Raw genomic sequence first — 21,584 nt, forward strand, 5'->3', positions numbered from 1 at the left:
GTTGTGCTTTACAATTGGGATGCTAATGTCATTTTGTCTAAAACCAGTGAGGAAGTGAGCCCAGGTAGCCATATCCAGCCAAAATGACATATGTTACCTGGGGGTCAAGTATAAACAAACAGGGGAGATATTTCAGCACCTGTGGTCCCCACTCCATTAAGGAAACAGATACTGACTCTATTTCATGTGGCATTTAGGACAAGACCCTTGGTAGGATCACAGCCAGGGATGGACTAGGGCTGTAGATCAGCCCTGGCAGTCCGCCCTGTGCGCGGGCCTTAGTCGCGGGTGCTCGTGAAGGGGGCATGGTTAAGTTTCAAGGGGGTGTGTCACGAGTCACGGGGGCCTGGCCTCACCGCACGCCCCCATCACTGCCGCCATCGCTCCCCTCCCCCTGAGCTAATATCATGTATCCGGCAGCAGGGGCATTTCCACCCTCCTCGAGCTGGCCAATCCGGCCCTGATCACAGCTCATGATTTTGGGCTTGTTGCAGTAGTAAGTCCAGGTTTTGTCCTATCTGTCTGGCATGGTAGGTGACAGTACTCGGATATTATCTCCCATCCCCTCTAATTCCCCTCCCAACAGTGGGGTACTGTTTAGTTATTTCTATAGAGCCCTCATATAAAAGTTAGAAGTGGTGGTAGACTACACCACTACATACCCTAAGGTTTTTTCATTGTAATTCCCCACAGCAATACATGAGTCCTCCTTTATATTAACCTGCAACTTCAAATGCTTACAGCGATACCAGCTATGAGCACTTAGTAACACCTTGATATAATTACTGTAGGGGAGTCATGATAAACATATATGTGTAAATGTAGTCTACATGTTTTTTTCCACTAGAGTTACTTAGTAATTTATTAAACTTTATTTTTGCATTCACCTTATCACATCATTACTCAATGCTACTTTTTATTGCTATAGCAATAAAAGAAAGTAATAAAGGCCCCCACACATCAACGATGGATCGCCGTGATGCGGTGATCCAGATATGCCGGGTCGGCGCATCGGTGAAATCCAACATGTTGGATTTCACAGATTTGCCGATCACAACCCAAAAATTATCGTGATTGGAAGATCGGTGAAATTTAACATGTAGAATTTCACCGATCCTGTGACGGATCGCGGAACATCGAAGTCCCCCGGTCAGCTTTTCCATACCGATCGCAGGATCGTGCCTTTGGAGCAGGGGTTCTAGTCCTTAAGTACCGCCAACATGTCATGTTTTGTGGATTACTGTAATCATGCACAGGTGAGCTAATCTATTTTGCTGGGTCAATAATTATCCCACCTGCTTCCACAGAATATTCAAAACATGACCTGTTGGGGGTAGTTGAGGGTTGCAGTTGAGAACCATTGGCTTAGATGACATGATACCTACATGTACACTGACCTTCTTTGAAGTGCTGAATGAGGTAGATACTTGCCAACTTTTTAATGTTTCCTCCAGAAGAACCCGGAGTTTGATGCTGATGGCTTGTACACACGTGACGATCAGTCAGCGATAACGATATCACTGACTGATCGTCCTGCACCCTCCCAGGTGTGCTGGACTATTGATATCGATCATCCAGCACACCACCAACTCCCCAGTGACCATAGCGACCTGTGATCAACGATTGTGGGTCCTTATAGTAACCTGCTCGATATCGAGCAGGTTAGCCAGCTTGCACGGCTGATGGACTATATCACTATCGTCCATACGTGCCCACGCATCACTGGTCATTGGTATGTTGGAAGGTGTCAAAAAATGAACAATTTGAACAATAACGATATGGACGATATCATTATCGTTTGCATTGTGCATTAAAATCGCTGCATGTATACACAGTTTTAGTTGGGAGGTGAGGTGGCGTGGCATTATTGGGAGGTGAGGTGGCGTGACTCTGCATTAGACAGGGATGGAGCCACAGTGCTCTTCAAATTTGGCTTTACCCACTCTGCGGTAAACTATATAAACAATATGTAAAATACATAGTAGCCATTCTTTCTTGAAACAATCCCAACACAGAATATCTCCTCTAAACATCAAGATAATGCCAATAGAGCACAGGTTCTCAAACTCTGTCCTCGGGACCCCAAACAGCAGGGCCGAAACTAGGATTTCGGTCACCCAGGGCAAGGCAGTAACTTGGTGCCTCCCCCCACTAAGGTTAGACCATGGTCCCCCCCGGCAGCATAATAAGGTGACATCAGGGTTGCCCACTATAGCACAGTAAGGTGACATCAGGGTCTTCCCCAGCAGCACAGTAAGGTGACCTTAAGGTTCCCCCAACAGCACAGTAACAGTGAGGAAAGTGACCTCATTACCTGCTGCTGCCAGACACAGCAATGTCCTTCCTCTGCTGCTGCCGGTTACTTGCCCCACTTACTCAACAGTAATCTGTGTGGAATGCAGGGGGCAGGGCTTGGTGAAACGCACATTGTGGGAACACAAGGAAGGCAGGGAGCAGGGACAGAGAGAAGGCAGGTTGTATTCAGGAGGAAGGCAGTTGGTGGGGACATAGGATGGAGCTGAGAAGGAAGGCAGAGGACAGGATCCTGGAGGAAGGCAGTGAGTGGGGCTCCAGGAGAAGGCAGAGGATGGGGACAGATGACAGTGATTGGGAGGAAGGTAGTACTCTAGTGGAATGCCAAATGTTTGGACAGACTGAATAAATGGAGTGGGGAGGCAGGCAGTGGACGGGGCTTGGGAGGAAGGCAGGGGGCGGAGACATAGAACGGGGCTCAGGAAGAAGCAGATGACAGATGGCCAGTCTGGCCATGTTTCCTACCATCTCCTTGGTACCTCCTCAAAACCGGTGCCCAGGGAATGTGCCTTCCTAGTTACGGCCCTGCATGTTTTCCAGGCCTCCTCACAGAATCCCAAGTGATATTAGCTCCACCTGTGCACCTTTTTATAAATGTGTCAGTGAGTAATAAGTACACCTGTGCACCTGCTGGTTGGCAAGGAAAACATGATCTGTGTGGGGTCCTGAGGACCGAGTTTGAGAACCACTGCAATATAGTAACTGTAATGAGTACAATATGCCCCAGTGTTCCAATCAGTGATTTCTCCCTTTATCTGCTGCTGGTGGCCATCTTTTGGGTGGTATATTCGATAAACGGCACCAGCACAGGTAATCACAAAGGCACTGGCACATCTTCTGCAAATGCTCCATCTTCTTATAAAATATCACAGGAAAGATGTGTGATACCCAGGGGTCAGTGAATTATATAGCATGTAATGTATTAGATGTAGCATTGGAAGAGAACAGTATAGTTTCTTCTTGGGGTTTGACAGAAACCCCCCCTGTTAACTAGGAGCATGGCTCAGTCGATGGGGGAATGCCTATAAATAGCATGAGGGAGATGAGGTCAAGACTGAACTACTAGACACTAGTAGGAGGGAGGGAAGAAAAGACTTGTGATGTTGGCCTCATGAATTAAAGGGGAGTAAGACGTTCGTAACGGGGCAAAGTTGAAGTGACCCGTGTGTGAAAAGGAAGGCTAGATAAGGACCCGTACGTGTGATTATTGAGCAGTTCCAGAGCTAACGGAGACCAAGCAGGACCCCATTTGCTGGAGTTACCTATTCAGCCCAAAAAGATCCAGAGGCCGAGCGGCAGACAGCAGTGAGCAGTGACGTCGGTCCGGTGAGATAGCAAGTGCGGTAATGTCTAAATCCCCTTCACCGAGAGGACCCTGACATCATCAGCCAGTGTCCAGCGTCATTCCCTGCCATCCAAGTGGTCATAGAGGGGGAATATAATCATGGGGTGAGCGTAGCGAGCCACCTTGCCCGAAGCGTGGTGAGCGCAGCGAGCCCGCGAGGGGACAACAAGTGGGGACAAGTGGGGACACAGTACTTCTGTAGCTGGCTGTCATGGGCAGGAACTGCACTTCCATCCTCACTCACGTCACTTCCAGGTCCCTAGTGCGAAGGGGAAATACAGCCTACCATAGCAGCGCGTAGCACTGCGGCAACATCTTGGTTCTCCGGTTTCCATCTGTCAGAGGAGGTGGGAGACTAGTCCGGATAAGGCACGGCCTGGGCGGAGCCTGGAAGTAGGCCAGTGACAGCCGGAGCCGTGCAAGATCCTGTAATAAGAGAAGGCGATTGAAAGTGCCAGATGGGGTAAGAGTCTACATTCACCGCTACTTCTCCACTTCCAACGCCCAATACCACTCACAAGCAGCCAGCCCAATTAAGTAGCCAGGGGCGTATCTACCCATTGGCCAGGATGGCACTCGCCAGGGGCGCCGACCAAAGGGGGGGCACCGCCCAGCAGTGCCACCAGTAGCCAAGGGGTGGACAAGTCCCCCGGCCCCACAAGTGTAGGGTAGACTGCAGTGAGAGCGGTCAGCCCTACACAGTTTACAAATAGACAGCCATCAGCGGCGGCTGTGTGTTTGTAATAGCAGCCAGCTAATGAGAGTCAGACAGACTCTCATTAGCTGCTGCGTCGTCCGCGGAGGGAGCCGGCTGGAGCTCACTAATGAGCTCCATGTTCTGGCTCCCCCCACAGCATGTGATGGGAGAGACGTCATGCGTCATGACGTCTCTCACATCCAGGAGAAGAGTGGCCGGGACTCAGAGCGGACAGCTGCGGTCGCGTCAGGAGCGGGGATCAGGTAAGTTGATTTTTTTTTGTTCTTTGTGTGTGTTTGTGTGTGTGTAAGCCTGGCACTACAGGGGGAGGCACTGAAATAGGGGGTGGCTGCTACTGGGGGCACTTTATGGGGGGGTGCCCGCTACTGGGGGGCACTGTATAGGAGTGGCCACTACTGGGGCCAATTTATGGGGGTGGCCACTACTGGGGGCACTGTATAGGGGGGGACTACTACAGGGGACTACTACTGGGGGGCACTGTATGGGGGGACTACTACTGGGGGCACTGTATAGGGGGGCTATTAATGGGGCAATGCAGCATAGGGGGGATTGCTACTGGGGGATTACTATTGGGGGCACTGCATAGGGGGGGTGGGGGGCACCAGTCCATTACATTGCCAGGGGCGCTTGGATCACTAGATACACCCCTGTAAGTAGCCACTGCAACGCAACACAACCTTGCAGATACTGCTGGACTTAGCACAGGGAGTAATCTTTCCTACCAAGGGATTTAGCGCAGGAAGATAAAAGTCAATCCTTTATGTCCTATTCAGATACCCCTAAGAAGTCTTAAGTTCTCAGAGCCAGGTTGGGAGATTGTAGAATAAACTGAGGAGCCCAGGACTAAAATGCAGTAATTGAAGAGACTTTCCACGAATATTACTAAAGTAGCCGATGTAGCAAATATTTGTTACAAACTCTCCTCACTACTACTCAAATCTGCAACATTAGTATCTATTGGAGGCTCTCTGAAACACCAGTATAATTTCACTGTAATGGAGCATACACACGGTCAGATTTGTCAGATCTGTCAGATGAACGATTGAACGATTTGAACTATTTTACCAAAGATTTGAACGATTTGAACGATTTTTGACTGCATTAAAATTAATTGACTGCAAACACATCAGATGTCAGATATCGTTATCTGACCATCGGGAATGCGCATCGTTCAAATCATTCATCTGACAGATCTGACAGATATGTCAGATTTTCCTTCAGATATGAACGATTGAACGAATTTTTAAATCGTTATCGTTCAGATCTGAAGAAAAATCTGACCGTGTGTATGCTCCATAAGACTAATATAAAGACAGATATTTACAACAGGCAGTTATCCCGGGCAACATTGTGTACACCAACAGGGAGAATAGCGCTATATTCAGCTATAGACTGATAGTTTTCTGGCCAGAAAGACTGGGGTTTGGGGTTGATCAAAAAAGAGATTGTTTACTTATGGATACCTGTTTCCATGTTAGTGAATGTTTAGAAACTTGTTTGTAATGTTAATACATAAGTGATATAAAATGGTTGTTTAGAAAGTTTGTGTTATACTAACCTTTTAAAATCCATAGAGTATTGAAGAGATTCATCCATTAAGGTGATGCAGAGTTCCTGTAAAATAAAATTGTAAAAGAGGATCTTACTTTGTTATTGTGACTTGTTAGCATTCTGTTATGTCCAAGTAAAATGTTACATTATTAATCTGACTATACTCTAATTTATTATACTTACCTCCTTACCTCTCTGTAAAGAAACCCAGATCACTACACCTATCCTAAATCTAACCTGTGGTTAGGGTTTTACAGATGGCCTCCAGCAGAAGTTGCACAATGCACCCAGTAAAAGACTCCACTGTTTGACGAGCAGCACTAACCCCCCGCCCTCCCCCCCCCCTCCTCTCCATATACTTGTTGCTAGCAGATAGCTTTCAGGGGAAGATATACTGTATGAAGGAAAGGGTGAAGGACCCGCGGCCGTTAATTCACGTCTGGATCATACATGTGTGCAGTCCCTGGTCTCAAATCCCAGATGATGCCCTAATATAGTGGTGCCTATCTTATTTTCATCTTGGTTCCCACACAGGGCTGGTTCTAGACCTTGTGGATCTCTTCCCCTATCCACATCCCACACACTGCGCTCCCCTTCCCCTATCCTCATCCCACACACTTACCCTATCCAAATCCTACACTGCGCTCCCATTCCCCTATCCACATCTCACACACTGCGCTCCCCTTCTCCCATCCATATCCCAAAGACAACGCTCCTCTTCCCATCTCCACATCCCACACACTGTGCTCCCCTTCCCCTATCCACATCCCACACACTGTGCTCCCCTTCCCCTATTCACATCCCACACACTGTGCTCCCCTTCCCCTATCCACATCCCACACACTGTGCTCCCCTTCCCCTATCCACATCCCACACTGCGCTCCCATTCCCCTATCCATATCCCACACACTGCGCTCCCCTTCTCTCATCCATATCGCACAGACAACGCTCCTCTTCCCCTATCCACATCCCACACACAGTGCTCCCAATCCTCTATCCACATCCCACACACTGTGCTCCCCTTCCCATATCCACATCCCACACACTGCACTCCCTTTCCCCTATTCAGATCCCACACACTGTGCTCCCCTTCCTCTATCCACATCCCACACTGTGCTCCCCTTCTCCCATCCATATCCCACAGACTGCGCTCCCCTTCCCCTATCCACATCCCACACACTGTGCTCCCCTTCTCCCATCCATATCCCACACACTGCGCTCCCTTTCCCCTATCCATATCCCACACTTCACTACCCTTCTCCTATCCACATCCCACAAGCTGCGCTCCTCTTCCCCTATCCACATCCCACACACTGCGCTCCCCTTCTCCTATCCACAACCCACACACTGTGCTCCTCTTCCCCTATCCACATCCCACACACTGCGCTCCCCTTCCCCTATCCACATCCCACACACTTCCCCTATCCACATCCCACACTGCGCTCCCATTCCCCTATCCACATCCCACACAATGCGCTCCCCTTCTCCAATCCATATCCCACAGACAACGCTCCTCTTCCCCTATCCACATCCCACACAGTGCTCCCAATCCCCTATCGACATCCCACACACTGTGCTCCTCTTCCCCTAACCACATACCACACACTGTGCTCCCCTTCCCCTATCCACATCCCACACACTGTGCTCCCCTTCCCCTATCCACATCCCACACTGCGCTCCCATTCCCCTATCCACATCCCACACACTGCGCTCCCCTTCTCCGATCCATATCCCACAGACTGCGCTCCCCTTCCCCTATCCAGATCCCTCACACTGTGCTCCCCTTCTCCCATCCATATCCCACACACTGCGCTCCCTTTCCCCTATCCATATCCCACATTTCGCTACCCTTCTCCTTTCCACATCCTACATACTGCGCTCTTCTTCCCTTTTCACATCCCACACACTGTGCTCCTCTTCTCCTATCCACATCCCACACACTGTGCTCCTCTTCCCCTATCCACATCCCAAACACTGCGCTCCCCTTCCCCTATCCACATCCCACACAATGAGCTCCCCTTCTCCTATTCACATCCCACACACTGTGTTCCTCTTCCCCTATCCACATCCCAAATACTGCGCTCCCCTTCCCCTATCCACATCCTACACACTGAGCTCCCCTTCCCCTATCCACATCCCACACACTGTGCTCCCCTTCCCCTATCCACAACCCACACTGTGCTCCCCTTCACCTATCCACATCCCACACACTGTGCTCCCCATCTCCCACCCACATCCCACATGGTGCTCCCCTACACCTATCCATATCCCACACACTGTGCTCCCCTTCCACTATCCACATCCCACACTGTGCTCACCTTCCCCTATCCACATCCCACACACTGCGCTCCCCTTCTCCCACCCACATCCCACACACTGCACTCCCTTTCCCCTATCCACATCCCACACACTGCGCTCCCCTTCTCCCATCCACATCCCACACACTGCGCTCCCTTTCCCCTATCCACATCCCACACACTGTGCTCCCCTTTCCCTATCCACATCCCACACACTGTGCTCCCCTTCACCTATCCACATCCCACACTGCGCTCCCCTTCCCCTATCCACATCCCACACACTGCACTCCCCTTCCCCTATCCACATCCCACACACTGCGCTCCCCTTCCCCTATCCACATCCCACACAATGAGCTCCCCTTCTCCTATTCACATCCCACACACTGTGCTCCTCTTCCCCTATCCACATCCCAAATACTGCGCTCCCCTTCCCCTATCCACATCCTACACACTGAGCTCCCCTTCCCCTATCCACATCCCACACACTGTGCTCCCCTTCCCCTATCCACAACCCACACTGTGCTCCCCTTCACCTATCCACATCCCACACACTGTGCTCCCCTTCACCTATCCACATCCCACACTGCACTCCCCATCTCCCACCCACATCCCACACGGTGCTCCCCTACACCTATCCATATCCCACACACTGTGCTCCCCTTCCCCTATCCACATCCCACACTGTGCTCACCTTCCCCTATCCACATCCCACACACTGCGCTCCCTTCTCCCACCCACATCCCACACACTGCACTCCCTTTCCCCTATCCACATCCCACACACTGCGCTCCCCTTCTCCCATCCACATCCCACACACTGCGCTCCCTTTCCCCTATCCACATCCCACACACTGTGCTCCCCTTTCCCTATCCACATCCCACACACTGTGCTCCCCTTCACCTATCCACATCCCACACTGCGCTCCCCTTCCCCTATCCACATCCCACACACTGCACTCCCCTTCCCCTATCCACATCCCACACACTGCGCTCCCCTTCCCCTATCCACATCCCACACAATGAGCTCCCCTTCTCCTATTCACATCCCACACACTGTGCTCCTCTTCCCCTATCCACATCCCAAATACTGCGCTCCCCTTCCCCTATCCACATCCTACACACTGAGCTCCCCTTCCCCTATCCACATCCCACACACTGTGCTCCCCTTCCCCTATCCACAACCCACACTGTGCTCCCCTTCACCTATCCACATCCCACACACTGTGCTCCCCTTCACCTATCCACATCCCACACTGCACTCCCCATCTCCCACCCACATCCCACACGGTGCTCCCCTACACCTATCCATATCCCACACACTGTGCTCCCCTTCCCCTATCCACATCCCACACTGTGCTCACCTTCCCCTATCCACATCCCACACACTGCGCTCCCCTTCTCCCACCCACATCCCACACACTGCACTCCCTTTCCCCTATCCACATCCCACACACTGCGCTCCCCTTCTCCCACCCACATCCCACACACTGCACTACCTTTCCCCTATCCACATCCCACACACTGCGCTCCCCTTCTCCCATCCACATCCCACACACTGCGCTCCCTTTCCCCTATCCACATCCCACACACTGTGCTCCCCTTTCCCTATCCACATCCCACACACTGTGCTCCCCTTCACCTATCCACATCCCACACTGCGCTCCCCTTCCCCTATCCACATCCCACACACTGCACTCCCCTTCCCCTATCCACATCCCACACACTGCGCTCCCCTTCTCCTATCCACATCCCACACACAGTGCTACCTTTCCTAATCCACATCCCATACACTGCACTCCCATTTCCCTATCCACATCCCACTCTGTGCTCCCCTTCCCCTATCCACATCCCACACACTGTGCTCCCCTCCCTTACCACATCCAATACACTGCACTCCCCTTTCCACATCCCACACTGCACTCCCCTTCCCCCAGCCACATCCTACACCGCTTCTCCCACCCACATCGCACACACTGTGCTCCCCTTCCCCTATCCACATCCCACACATCGCTACCCTTCTCCTATCCACATCCCACACATTGCGCTCCCCTTCTCCTATCCTCATCCCACACACTGTGCTCCCCTTCCTCTATCCACATCCCACACTGCACTCCCCTTCTCCCTTCCATATCCCAGACTGTGCTCCCCTTCCCCTATCCACATCCCACACACTGTGCTCCCCTTCCTCTATCCACCTCCCACACTGTGCTCCCCTTCTCCCATCCATATCCCACAGACTGCACTCCCCTTCCCCTATCCACATCCCACACACTGTGCTCCCCTTCTCCCATCCATATCCCACACACTGCGCTCCCCTTCCCCTATCCATATCCCACTGCGCTCCTCTTCCCCTATCCACATCCCACACACTGCTCTCCCCTTCCCCTATCCACATCCCACACACTGTGCTCCCCTTCTCCCACACACATCCCACACACTGTGCTCCACTTCCCCATCCACATCCCACACACTGCGCTCCCCTTCCCCTATCCACATCCCGCACTGCGCTCCCATTCCCCTATCCACATCCCACACACTGCACTCCCCTTCTCCTATCCACATCCCACACACTGCACTCCCCTTCCCCTATCCACATCCCACACACTGCGCTCCCGTTCTCGTATCCACATCCCACACACAGGGCTCCCCTTCCTAATCCACATCCCACACACTGTGCTCCCCTTCCCTTACCACATCCAATACACTGCACTCCCCTTTCCACATCCCACACACTGCGCTCCCCTTCCCCTATCCACTTCCCACACACTGCACTCCCCTTCCCCTATCCACATCCCACACTGTGCTCCCCTTCTCCTATCCACATTCCACACACAGTGCTCTCCTTTCCCTATCCACATCCTACACACTGTGCTCCCCTTCCCCTATCCACATCCCACACACTGTGCTCCCCTTCCGCTATCCACATCCCACACACTGTGCTCTCCTTCCCCTATCCACATCCCACACACTGTGCTCTCCTTCCCCTATCCACATCCCACACACTGCGCTCCCCTTTCCCTATCCACATCCCACACTGCACTCCCCTTCCCCTATCCACATCCCACACACTGTGCTCCCCTTCCCCTATCCACATCCCACACACTGTGCTCCCCTTCCCCTATCCACATCCCACACACTGTGCTCCCCTTCCCCTATCCACATCCCACACACTGTGCTCCCCTTCCCCCATCCACATCCCACACACTGTGCTCCCCTTCCCCCAGCCACATCCCACACTGCGCTCCCCATCCCCTATCCACATCCCACACCACTTCTCCCATCCACATTCCACATAATGCGCTTCCCTTCTCCCATCCATATCCCACACTCAGTGCTCCCCTTCTCCCATTCACATCCCAAACACTGCACTCCTCTTTCCCTGTCTATGTCCCACACAAGGCTCCCCTTTCTACATCACACACAGTGCTCTCTTTACCCCATCCACAACCAACACAGGGCTTCCTTTCCCCTACCTACATGAACAGAGGGCTCCCCTTCCCCCACCCACATCCCACACAGGACTTCCCTTCCCCTAGCTTCAGCTACACAGGGCTCCCCTTCCCCCATCCACAACCCACACAATGCTCCCCTTGCCCTAGCTACAGCAACACTGGGCTTTCTCCCCTTCCCCTATCCACATCCCTCACAGGATTCCTCTTTTCCCTTGTGTTCCCATTCCCCTCCTCCAGGTATTACAACTAAAATAACCCCACCCCCTCCTGCAGCCGCGGCTCCCCTCACTGTACTGCACTTAACTTTTATTTTCATAGAAATTATTACTACTCACCGGCCGGTAGCTGCTGCTGCTGCTGGCCGGTACCTAGAGAGGCTGAGCACTGAGTTGGAGATGGGGTTGTTTTATGATGACTCCTCGGACCACTGAGGAATCATCAGGCAGCCCCACACCCACCCCAGATGCTAAGCTTCACCGGCATTGGGCCATATTCAATTACAGGCGAAAAGTCCATTAACGCCGATAATTTACAACTGATGTCGTCATTTTCGCCTGGTTCACTTATCCCCAGGTGCGAAAAGTCTTTGAAAAAAAATGGGGATACATTTTCACCACTGTTTAGGTGGCAAAAAAAAGTGCAGAATTGGGGTTTTGGGGTGCAGAATAAAAAAAAAATAGCGTGCAGCCCTTTTAGTAATCTGTTTTAAAAAAAGAATTAAAAAAGGTCCTCTGGACACCCCAAAAAATTTACTTTTATTTTGGGGCGGAAAAAAAAAATATTGGGGGACAGGCTTCTAAACTAGTGAAATCGATTCCCTGGTGGGATTCCAAGTATGCAGCAGGTGTTTTCTAGAATGCGGCTGGTAGCGGCAGGTGCATTTTTGAAGAATTTTAAAAAATTACTCTCGGGACTTAAAAATATGCTTTTATAATATAGAGTGCGACCATGCGCTACAGAAATGCGCTGATTGTGTTATGGGGAGCTCCTCCGATACTGGAGCAGTCCCTTCTCCTAAATATAAATTCCAGTAATAAAGGATGCGGTCGGAGCGCTACACCCTTTTTAATAGTATTGGTTAATGCAATGAGGCAATATGTTTTCCACTGTTCACACTGTGTGGACGTGCTATTAAGAATGAATACTAGGTGTAAATACAATAATAAATGTTTACTAAATAACAAATAGTAAAATTACAAAGACACACTGGGTATAAGACTTGATGAAGCGTCCAACTAAAGGTGCTGTATGCTAAGAAAATCAGATACATACAAAATTGACCTAATGTAGTAAGATAATAGTGTTATTCTTGATGTGTAACACACTGACCACAGCGGGTCACACAGTAGATGAGTGGTGAATGAAAGACTGCCCAAATCAGACAAGAAAAACTAACACAGGATGAACCTGTGATAGTCACTGGATGATGTCGAATCTTATGTCACGAATAAACAAAATGGCTGCCATTTGTGGAGGGGATGTAACTGCGTGGGCTCTTAACGAGCTGCACACCATTGACCCCCTCCTTGAGGACACTTTCCTTCCTCTGTAACTTCCAGATAACCGGTCCTCCCTGATGCTGTCTTCTCTCGCTTACTTCCGTCTCGATGTGGTGTGTGGTCGGGGCCGCGTAATCACCGAGCCACGGGAGTTGGTAGCAGCGGTTGATGGTGCATAAGGTTGTGGGTTAACTCCTCTGTCATACGTGTGGTGTGGGGTCTCAAACACGTTTCCGCCTTTGTCAAGGAGGTGCTGATAGGTTAACTCTTTGTGGTTTTATAGGCCCAGTGTTCCCATATTGATATGATGTAAGCCAAAGTGGGCGGTCCTTAATCTCATCTGTTCTCGATGTTCCCTCTTCACTGGCAGTTCATAATCGGGGATAAATAAATATGGGACTAAATGCTTAGTTGTAGATTCCTTCACAATGATGTTAATCAGATAAACATGATTGCACATATAGATATTATAGATATATATAAAATGTGATGTGCATGTCCAGATACTTAAACATATATACATACAGACATACATGAACACATCACACATTGTAATGGCTCCTGTAGTTGCATAATCCACAGTAGCCATTATCCAGCTTACATCCTCTAAATGGTGCCCTGTTGTTTGGCAATAATCATAACTCTCTGGTTATAATGTCATAGGGTAGTACCCAGTGATCATAAAGGAATGTATAGGGGTCGGACTTTTCACCTCAAATTGAATATGGCCCATAGTGTCTTATTGAAGGCTGTACAGGGTGTTACAGTCTGATGCTGATGCCAGGCCAGTTCCGTGAGGGTAATGGCGGCTGTGGCCTTGGCGGGCAAGGGCGGACAAGGATAGTATCAGTGGCGGTTGTAGGGGCGCCAGCAGGGTGACTGCGGCCACGGGCTCAAGCTGCAGCTCCCCGGGCGATAGCCATGCTTGCCCACCCCTAGAACTGCCTACATGTAAGCATGCCAGTGTTCTGAGACCCTAAGTATCAGTTGCGGATAGCTTTATACCCCAAAATGGCAGTTACCAATGACTGCATATATGACAATAAATTTTGGTTCCCCACTCGTAGCTTACATACTGTATCTCTGACAGTTCACCACAAGGGCGAGATGAAGCCGGATATACAGCTACAACAACCATCATGAGGTTTGGAACTTTAGACCTGCCTTGTTTGACATAAATTAATGACATTTTAAAATAATCTAAATCTATTTAATCTGTAGTTATTATTTTACATTGTGCTTTGTAATGTTTCAATATGATACAAATCAATATGAGCAGAACATATAGGAACCCATTAAAGCATACTATAGTTATACACAGTAAAGACCTTTGCTAGGTCTGTAAGACCAATGAAGTACACAAATGATCACCTCTGTGTAAGCATGTTAAGGTGCCTACTGCCTATACACTTAGCGATATTTTACACAATTTGCCTGATTCCGATGCATCGTGGCGACAAATCGTGTAAAATACGCCAAAATTGTGTGTCCACTCACGATGACGATGCGCGTCCTCGCAGGTCGTACATCACATCTTTGGATCTGCCGTGCTGTAGGGCAGATCTGACAATCTCAGACACAATGCACTGGCATATTAGGAGGCAGAATAGATCATTTGTCACATTGGACAGTTTTTAACACCAAATCGTGCCCACGACTGCCGGGGAGAGTTCCAGGGGAAATCGGACACAATGTCGGATCATGAGAATATCGCCAAGTGTGTAGGCACCTTTACACTAATCCATGTCCACTCTCTCACTACAGGTCTTCTGAAACAGGTGGATGCTGGAGGCAACAAGTTCATTTCTGGTGTGAATATGAATGATGAAATTTTTTGCCTGAATGAGGGACAAACAGTTTCCACACCTTCAAAACCATCATACACAAGAATAGATGGGAGTCTGAAATATTACAGCTGTGGGCTCCGTGGCTGTTGGGGAGCGAACCGCTACAGCGATATATATTACCGCTACCATGTGAAACCCACAGCCTGCCAGGGAACTGAATGGCGGCTGATACCAGGGAGTCTAGTCATGGTGGAAGTCGGTACTGATGGTTCAGTGTATGGCGTGGACTCCAATGGCGATGTGTTCTACAGGTATAGCACTGGGGTCACTTTGTAAAGTAAATGACATTATTTAACTACAATACATTTTATTAAGCTTTTCAGGATCATAGTGATACAGATGTAGCATCTTTCTATTCCAGCAGATGGAGTAACCAGGGTTGCCAAAAGGAGGGGAGAGTGTCCAAATGACCTATGCCCAGGACTATGTAAGGCCCAGAAGTGCAGGGGAGGCGTAACCATGCCCCCCTGTGATGCTGCGAGTATGCCCGGTGTGCACAGTAGCAATATACTGTATAGATCAGGGCATAGTCACGTCCCCTACAGTGGCTACCCCCACTTCTGTATTCACGGCCCCATGTGTGACTGGTACAGCATCAAGACTGCGTTTAGGACTGTGCTCAGTATACAGACTTTAGGGGGTAAATTTACTAAAGGTCGATTTTGATCTTTTTGTTTTTCTGCAATATCCCCCAATCTTGCAAGTCAGAGACTTATGCTGGGCATACACTGCCAGATACAATGCCTGTCAGGCCGACAATGGGTGGGATGCACTAACCTAATGCTGTACATATCGCCAGACATCGCATCCGTACTGATCACATATGCACTAACATAATGCTGTACATACCGCCAGACATCGCATTATTACTGATCACATATGCACTAACATAATGCTGTACATACCGCCAGACATCGCATCCGTACTGATCACATATGCACTACATACCGCCAGACATCGCATTATTACTGATCACATATGCACTAACATAATGCTGTACATACCACCAGACATCGCATCCATACTGATCACATATGCATTAACCTAATGCTGTACATACCGCCAGACATCGCATTATTACTGATCACATATGCACTAACATAATGCTGTACATACCGCCAGACATCGCATTCTTAACGATCACATATGCACTAACATAATGCTGTACATACCGCCTGACATCACATCCGTACTGATCACATATGATGTGGCGGCTGTGGGGCATTCTGCGAGGGATCTGATCCCTCATAGCAGCGTGATGCGGTAGAGGCCCAGGGGCGTATCTATAATGGGTGCAAGGTGTGCGGGGAACACGGGCCTCTGTGTCCAGGGGGGCCCAGAGCCGCACACCATGCTTGCCAACATTTAGCTCCCTCCTTCCGGGAGGGAGCTGTCGGGCTTACTGGGGTGGGGGCGTGACGGGGCCAAAGGGGGTGGGGTCAAGCACATGACGCTGAATTGGGGGCGGAGCATGGGCATGACAGCGCGATCGTGTCATCGTGGCTCCGCCCCCTCTTCACAATGCCGTGATTAATGGCATTGTGCAGCCAGGGGCGGAGCCACGATGACGCGATTCAGCGCGAATCGCGTCACCGGCCCCCCTGCTGCCGGGGTGTGTAATTAAAAGCGCGGGGGGTGCGGACACATCGCCGAGGCTGGGAGGATTGCCTGCCTTCCCGGGAGGTCGGGAGTGGCACCCGATTTTCGGGAGGCTCCAGACCAAATCGGGAGGGTAGGCAAGTATGCCGCACACCCTGCACCCATAGTATTACTTACCTCTCCGGAGTCCCACGTCTGCGAGGGGTCCGGCACTGTAAAGGCGACTGGGAAATGGCCGCCGCGGCCATTTTACCGTCATTTGCGCATGTGCAGTACAGGGAAAATGGCCGCCGCAGCCATTTTCCCGGTGACCTGCACATACTCTATAGACTCTGGGCGCACTCTAGTGCCCAGAGTCTATAACTCTGGCGCTGGCCGCACACAGCTCAGTGCGCTGCCGGCCGCCGGACAGAGAGGAGGGGGCCCATGTCGGAGACTGCACACGGCCCCCTCCTCTCTAGAAACACTCCTGCATAGGCTTCTATAGGGTAACACCAACAAAAGCTGGCATTACCCTCCGCATCGGAGCCATGGCGGACACCCAATAGTGGATATGGAAAATGCGGTAAAACCCCGAAAACAGGTTTTTCTTATTGCATTTTCCATTTAGTGCATCCCGCCCATTGTGAGATAACTCAGTGTATTGTCCCCCCGATATCTGCCATCCGCCCCTGGGGAGGAGACATTTCCCTGTTCCTTCCCTGTGAAGGAACAGGAAAAATGTCTGTCTGTCGGCCGCGGCTGGGCATTCACTGCCCGATGCAGCCGACATTTAACATACAAAATATCGCATCGGACAGGCATGCTGGACAGGCCGGCATGTCCGACCGATCGATATTTTACCCTTGGTCGCCTGCACACACAGTGCATTTATCGGGGGGATCAGTTGATATCGGTGTAGATCACCCCGATAATTGTATAGTGTATGGCCGGCATAATTAAAGCCAAACTCACACTGAAATTGCAGGTACAAAAAAAATTTAGATGGCATTAGACCATCAGTCAAAACATTGTACTCTGGAGCTCATTCAGACCCGGAAGCTCAGCTGCGATCTCACGCAGCTAAAAGAGGCCGGGTATGCAGATGCCGTGATCGCACTGTCTGGTGGAAGGAAGCCCTCTATGTCTTAGAGAGCGACGGTAGAGCGAACGCACGCCGGAGTATAAAGCCGCCCACTTTTCATTCTTAGCACACGTCATCTCCAGGAAGTGTATGATTAATCGTAACATCGAGAGCCATCGGAGCAGCACGCAGCACTTGAGGTAGACCCTACCCCACCACCAGCACTGCTATCACTGCTGGCGGCTCAAGTACAACCAAGTGACGTGTCCAATGACGCTTCCTTGCTAATTATGCACACCCCTAAAATGCCATTTAGATGCCCAGACACGCCTGCGTTCGCACATCCACTCCCCTATTCACAAGCACCTTCCCCTGTTACCACCCACAAATGGCGCTGTCACTCAAAGTAGCGTCCAGTCTGTACTACGAGCGCTCAATTCCTGACCGCAATGAGTGACTCTCGCATGCGCATGTTGCCGCACACACGTGCAAATGTGCGATTATCGGCCATAGTGTGCGTTCGCAGCTTAGCGCCCGGGTCTGAATCAGGCCCTGTATGCTTTACATAGACCACAATAGAAATCATGGATTTACTAAAAATTGTACAAAATCACAACAAAATCGCTTCTGAATTCCAGTACAGGACCTCTGACCCCAGTCTGGTACTGGAAAATAAGTGGGAAAACCAGATTGGTATCCCCCTATTTCTCCAGTAACCAGCACCAGACTGAACCAGCCAGCCACTGAACTATAGCAGGGAGACACACAGCGTGGGGTCCCCCTGCTCTAATGTAAAACCAACCCCAAAGCGGACTTTCAAGGGCCATTGGAACTTGTAGACCAACTGTAAAAAATATATTTAAAAAAAAAGACTTTAAATAATTGCTGGTTTAAAACATCGTCTGGACTTGCTGATGCCTACAAGTCGCAGGCTATTGCATTAACCCCCTAGCCTTGATACATCTCCCCCTTAGAGAGGACACTGGTATCTAGTGAACTGGCAGGTTGAATTCTCATGATTACTGTGCTTACTGGCTCAGCTTATGTAAGAGCACAGAGATGGCAGTGGTAAATAGCATTCTCGTGACTATTGCTCCAGTTCATAAAATGTCTGCCACCACCAGTGTACAGTACGTAGATGACAGGTGACTTCCAATCAGATTTCATCTATTACAATTACAGTATCTTATTATTACAATAATTATGTCAATGTCCTATACTCAATCATCCTTCCCTCTCTATTCCAGGGAGGGGGTCACTACTGAGAATCCTATCGGAACATCGTGGATAAAAATGGATTTTTCTTTCAGTATCAGGCACGTAACCTATGATGCCGGATTCCTATGGCTTCTCTCACTGAAAGGAGAAATCTTTAAATGTAAAGTCAATGGCGCAGTTTTCCTGTCTACATGATAACAGAGTGAATATGAGAGCAGACTTAAAACAAAATCTCAGCTAATGGAATTTATAGTGTAATAATGTCCTTACAACTCTGGGTCTGTGTACCACAATAAAGCATGCAAATTCAAATATTTTGTCCTTTATATGTCAAGGTAAAATATCTATTAGTTTCCCAGAGAATATAAATATGGAAAGAATCACAGGTTCCTGTCTATACGGCAGCCTATTGTGTAGACAAGAGACACTTCACAATTCTCTAATAGTCCCATATAGACAATAATTATACACAAGAATAGGTGCGTGTATATAGTCCCAGCATCAGAGAGATCTTGTAATCTCCATGTGATATCACTTAACAGTGGTGGTTACAAAGCATGTAGTAAACCAGAAAACAGTACCTCATAGCGTAATTCTGTCAGATATAGATCACCCATGGGGGTATATTTACTAAAGTGAGAGTTTTTAGAAATGGAAATGTTGCCCATAGCAACCAATCAGATTCTACTTAACATTTAACTAGCAGATTCTAGAAGATAATAGCTAAAATCTGGTTGGTTGCTATGGACAACATCTCCACTTCTAAAAACTCTCACTTTAGTAAATGTACCCCTTGGTGTGCCAAGGGAGAAGGAGAAAGTCAAGTGACCCCATTGTTAGAACAGTCTCACAGACAAAGTACAAATTGGGAGAAGTCCTTATGAGTATACAGTATATGCTGACACCAAATTTCCTTTATTTTTCCACTAAGAAAAGGTTTCTTCATGTGTCACCAGTATTGATTCCTCCTAGTCGCTAGTCGCTATTTAGCGCTGCAAGTCGCTTAAGAAACAATTGCTTTCTAGTCCAATCGTGTGGTTCCAAAGCACAAAAAGTTATTTATGTAAAGAAAAAGTAACACGATGAAAGATTTAACAATTAGAGTAAAAAGCAATAAGTACAGCCGATACATACGCGTGCGCACTGGTCCCAGTATACAGTCATCAATCCAGAAGTCTGCGGTCGCAAGAAGATGTGTCTACACTGGGATCGGGACACAGCCTATATACCTTACAAAGTTCAGAGTTAACAAAGGGACTAGTTGACAGGTTTCCATTGGTTCTTGCTTCTGGATAATCTGGTCATTGGTCAGTTCATACGGTGTCATCAGGGGTATGGCTCATTCTTCCAACAGTCTCTCTATGTAGCTTCCCGCCGAACAACTGGTTAAAACTGACTACAACACTGCACATAAGTAATAACATTCTAGGTAATAACTCCCTATTATCCATAACTAGCGGACGCATGATGCGATTTCCTTGCCGATAGAAACGGATGTCTGCAAACAAACAGGGATTTAGTATGATACCAAACATGACATGTCCACAGTATTCTAAACCTTAGATCTTATTTAAGTACATATTACATCATAATTATTAACATATAATACCTTTAATAACTCTGGTTATTAACTATAGTGTGTGGGAACCATTTTATACATATGCGTTCGCATATGTGTGTCTGTGTATTGAAATAGCAAATGTGCGTATGTGTGTATGTGAATACGCGTACGAGCGTCTATGTGTACGTATATGAATACACATACGAGCATCTGTGTATATATATATATATGTATATATATATATATGTGTGCGTCAGTATATGTGTGTTGTAGAATCGCATTTGTGTGCATTGGATTGCGCCGACACAAAGTAGCGTCGTGGTAACACATTGTCAGACCACAGACGATTAGATCATCAGATAATAATTGCAAGCGATCATATCCAATTATTTGACTTTGACACCAGATAAATCGGAAAACCACACCAGACAAGAAATAAAGATAACAGACCCAGAATGAGGGGTAGATGTACTAATCCTTGGGGAGAGATAAAGTGGAGAGAGATAAAGTACCAACCAATCAGTTCCTAACTGTAATTTTTCAAACACAGCCTGTAACATGGCAGTTAGGATCTGATTGGCTAGTACTTTATCTCTCTCCAGGGATTAGTACATCACCCCCAGAGACACTTGTCCTTCTAGGTTAGAAGCTTATGCAACTAATTTTTGTACTTTGCTCATCAAGGTTTCTCTCAGGAGTCCTCTTAGGATGCTATCTTTCCAGTGTATCTCCTCAATGATGGGCCATGTACCCAAATGCAATAAAAATGCAAGGGTAAAATGTCAGAAGACAAATAGCAGAAATGACTTCCTACCAGACAACAGATGGAATAAAGCTCATATCCATAAATGTAAATGTAGCAGAAATTACTAATGTCCCCTCCTATACATAAAATATACTGTAATAGTTTTAATTAATGTGCCTGTTATGGATATATTTGTCATACAGTTTTTTTTATTATATAGAGTTACAGTATGACGGACAACATAGTCGTGTTTGTTTTTTTAATATGTTTAATTAATGAATTGTATTTGTCTGCCGTCTCCATTATTGATGGTCTCCATGGAGACTAGGGATTATACGTAAGGGCTGATAAAATCAGAGCCTTTGATAATTAATTTA

General features: G+C 48.7%; 1 protein-coding gene across 1 annotated transcript in view; it reads left to right on the top strand.

Moving 5' to 3' along the window:
- LOC148442259 (fish-egg lectin-like) overlaps positions 1–19,096 on the top strand; it is a 78,031-nt gene extending 58,935 nt beyond the window's left edge. The window contains exons 3-4 of the mRNA XM_088464116.1: positions 14,939–15,272; positions 18,931–19,096. Coding sequence (XP_088320242.1) covers positions 14,939–15,272; positions 18,931–19,096 — 500 coding nt within the window. The remainder of the gene's footprint in view (positions 1–14,938; positions 15,273–18,930) is intronic.
- Positions 19,097–21,584: the final 2,488 nt, after the last annotated feature.

The sequence above is a fragment of the Taudactylus pleione genome, unplaced genomic scaffold (genome assembly GCF_031769625.1).
Source record: "Taudactylus pleione unplaced genomic scaffold, aTauple2 ptg001592l, whole genome shotgun sequence".
NCBI classification, from domain to species: domain Eukaryota; kingdom Metazoa; phylum Chordata; class Amphibia; order Anura; family Myobatrachidae; genus Taudactylus; species Taudactylus pleione.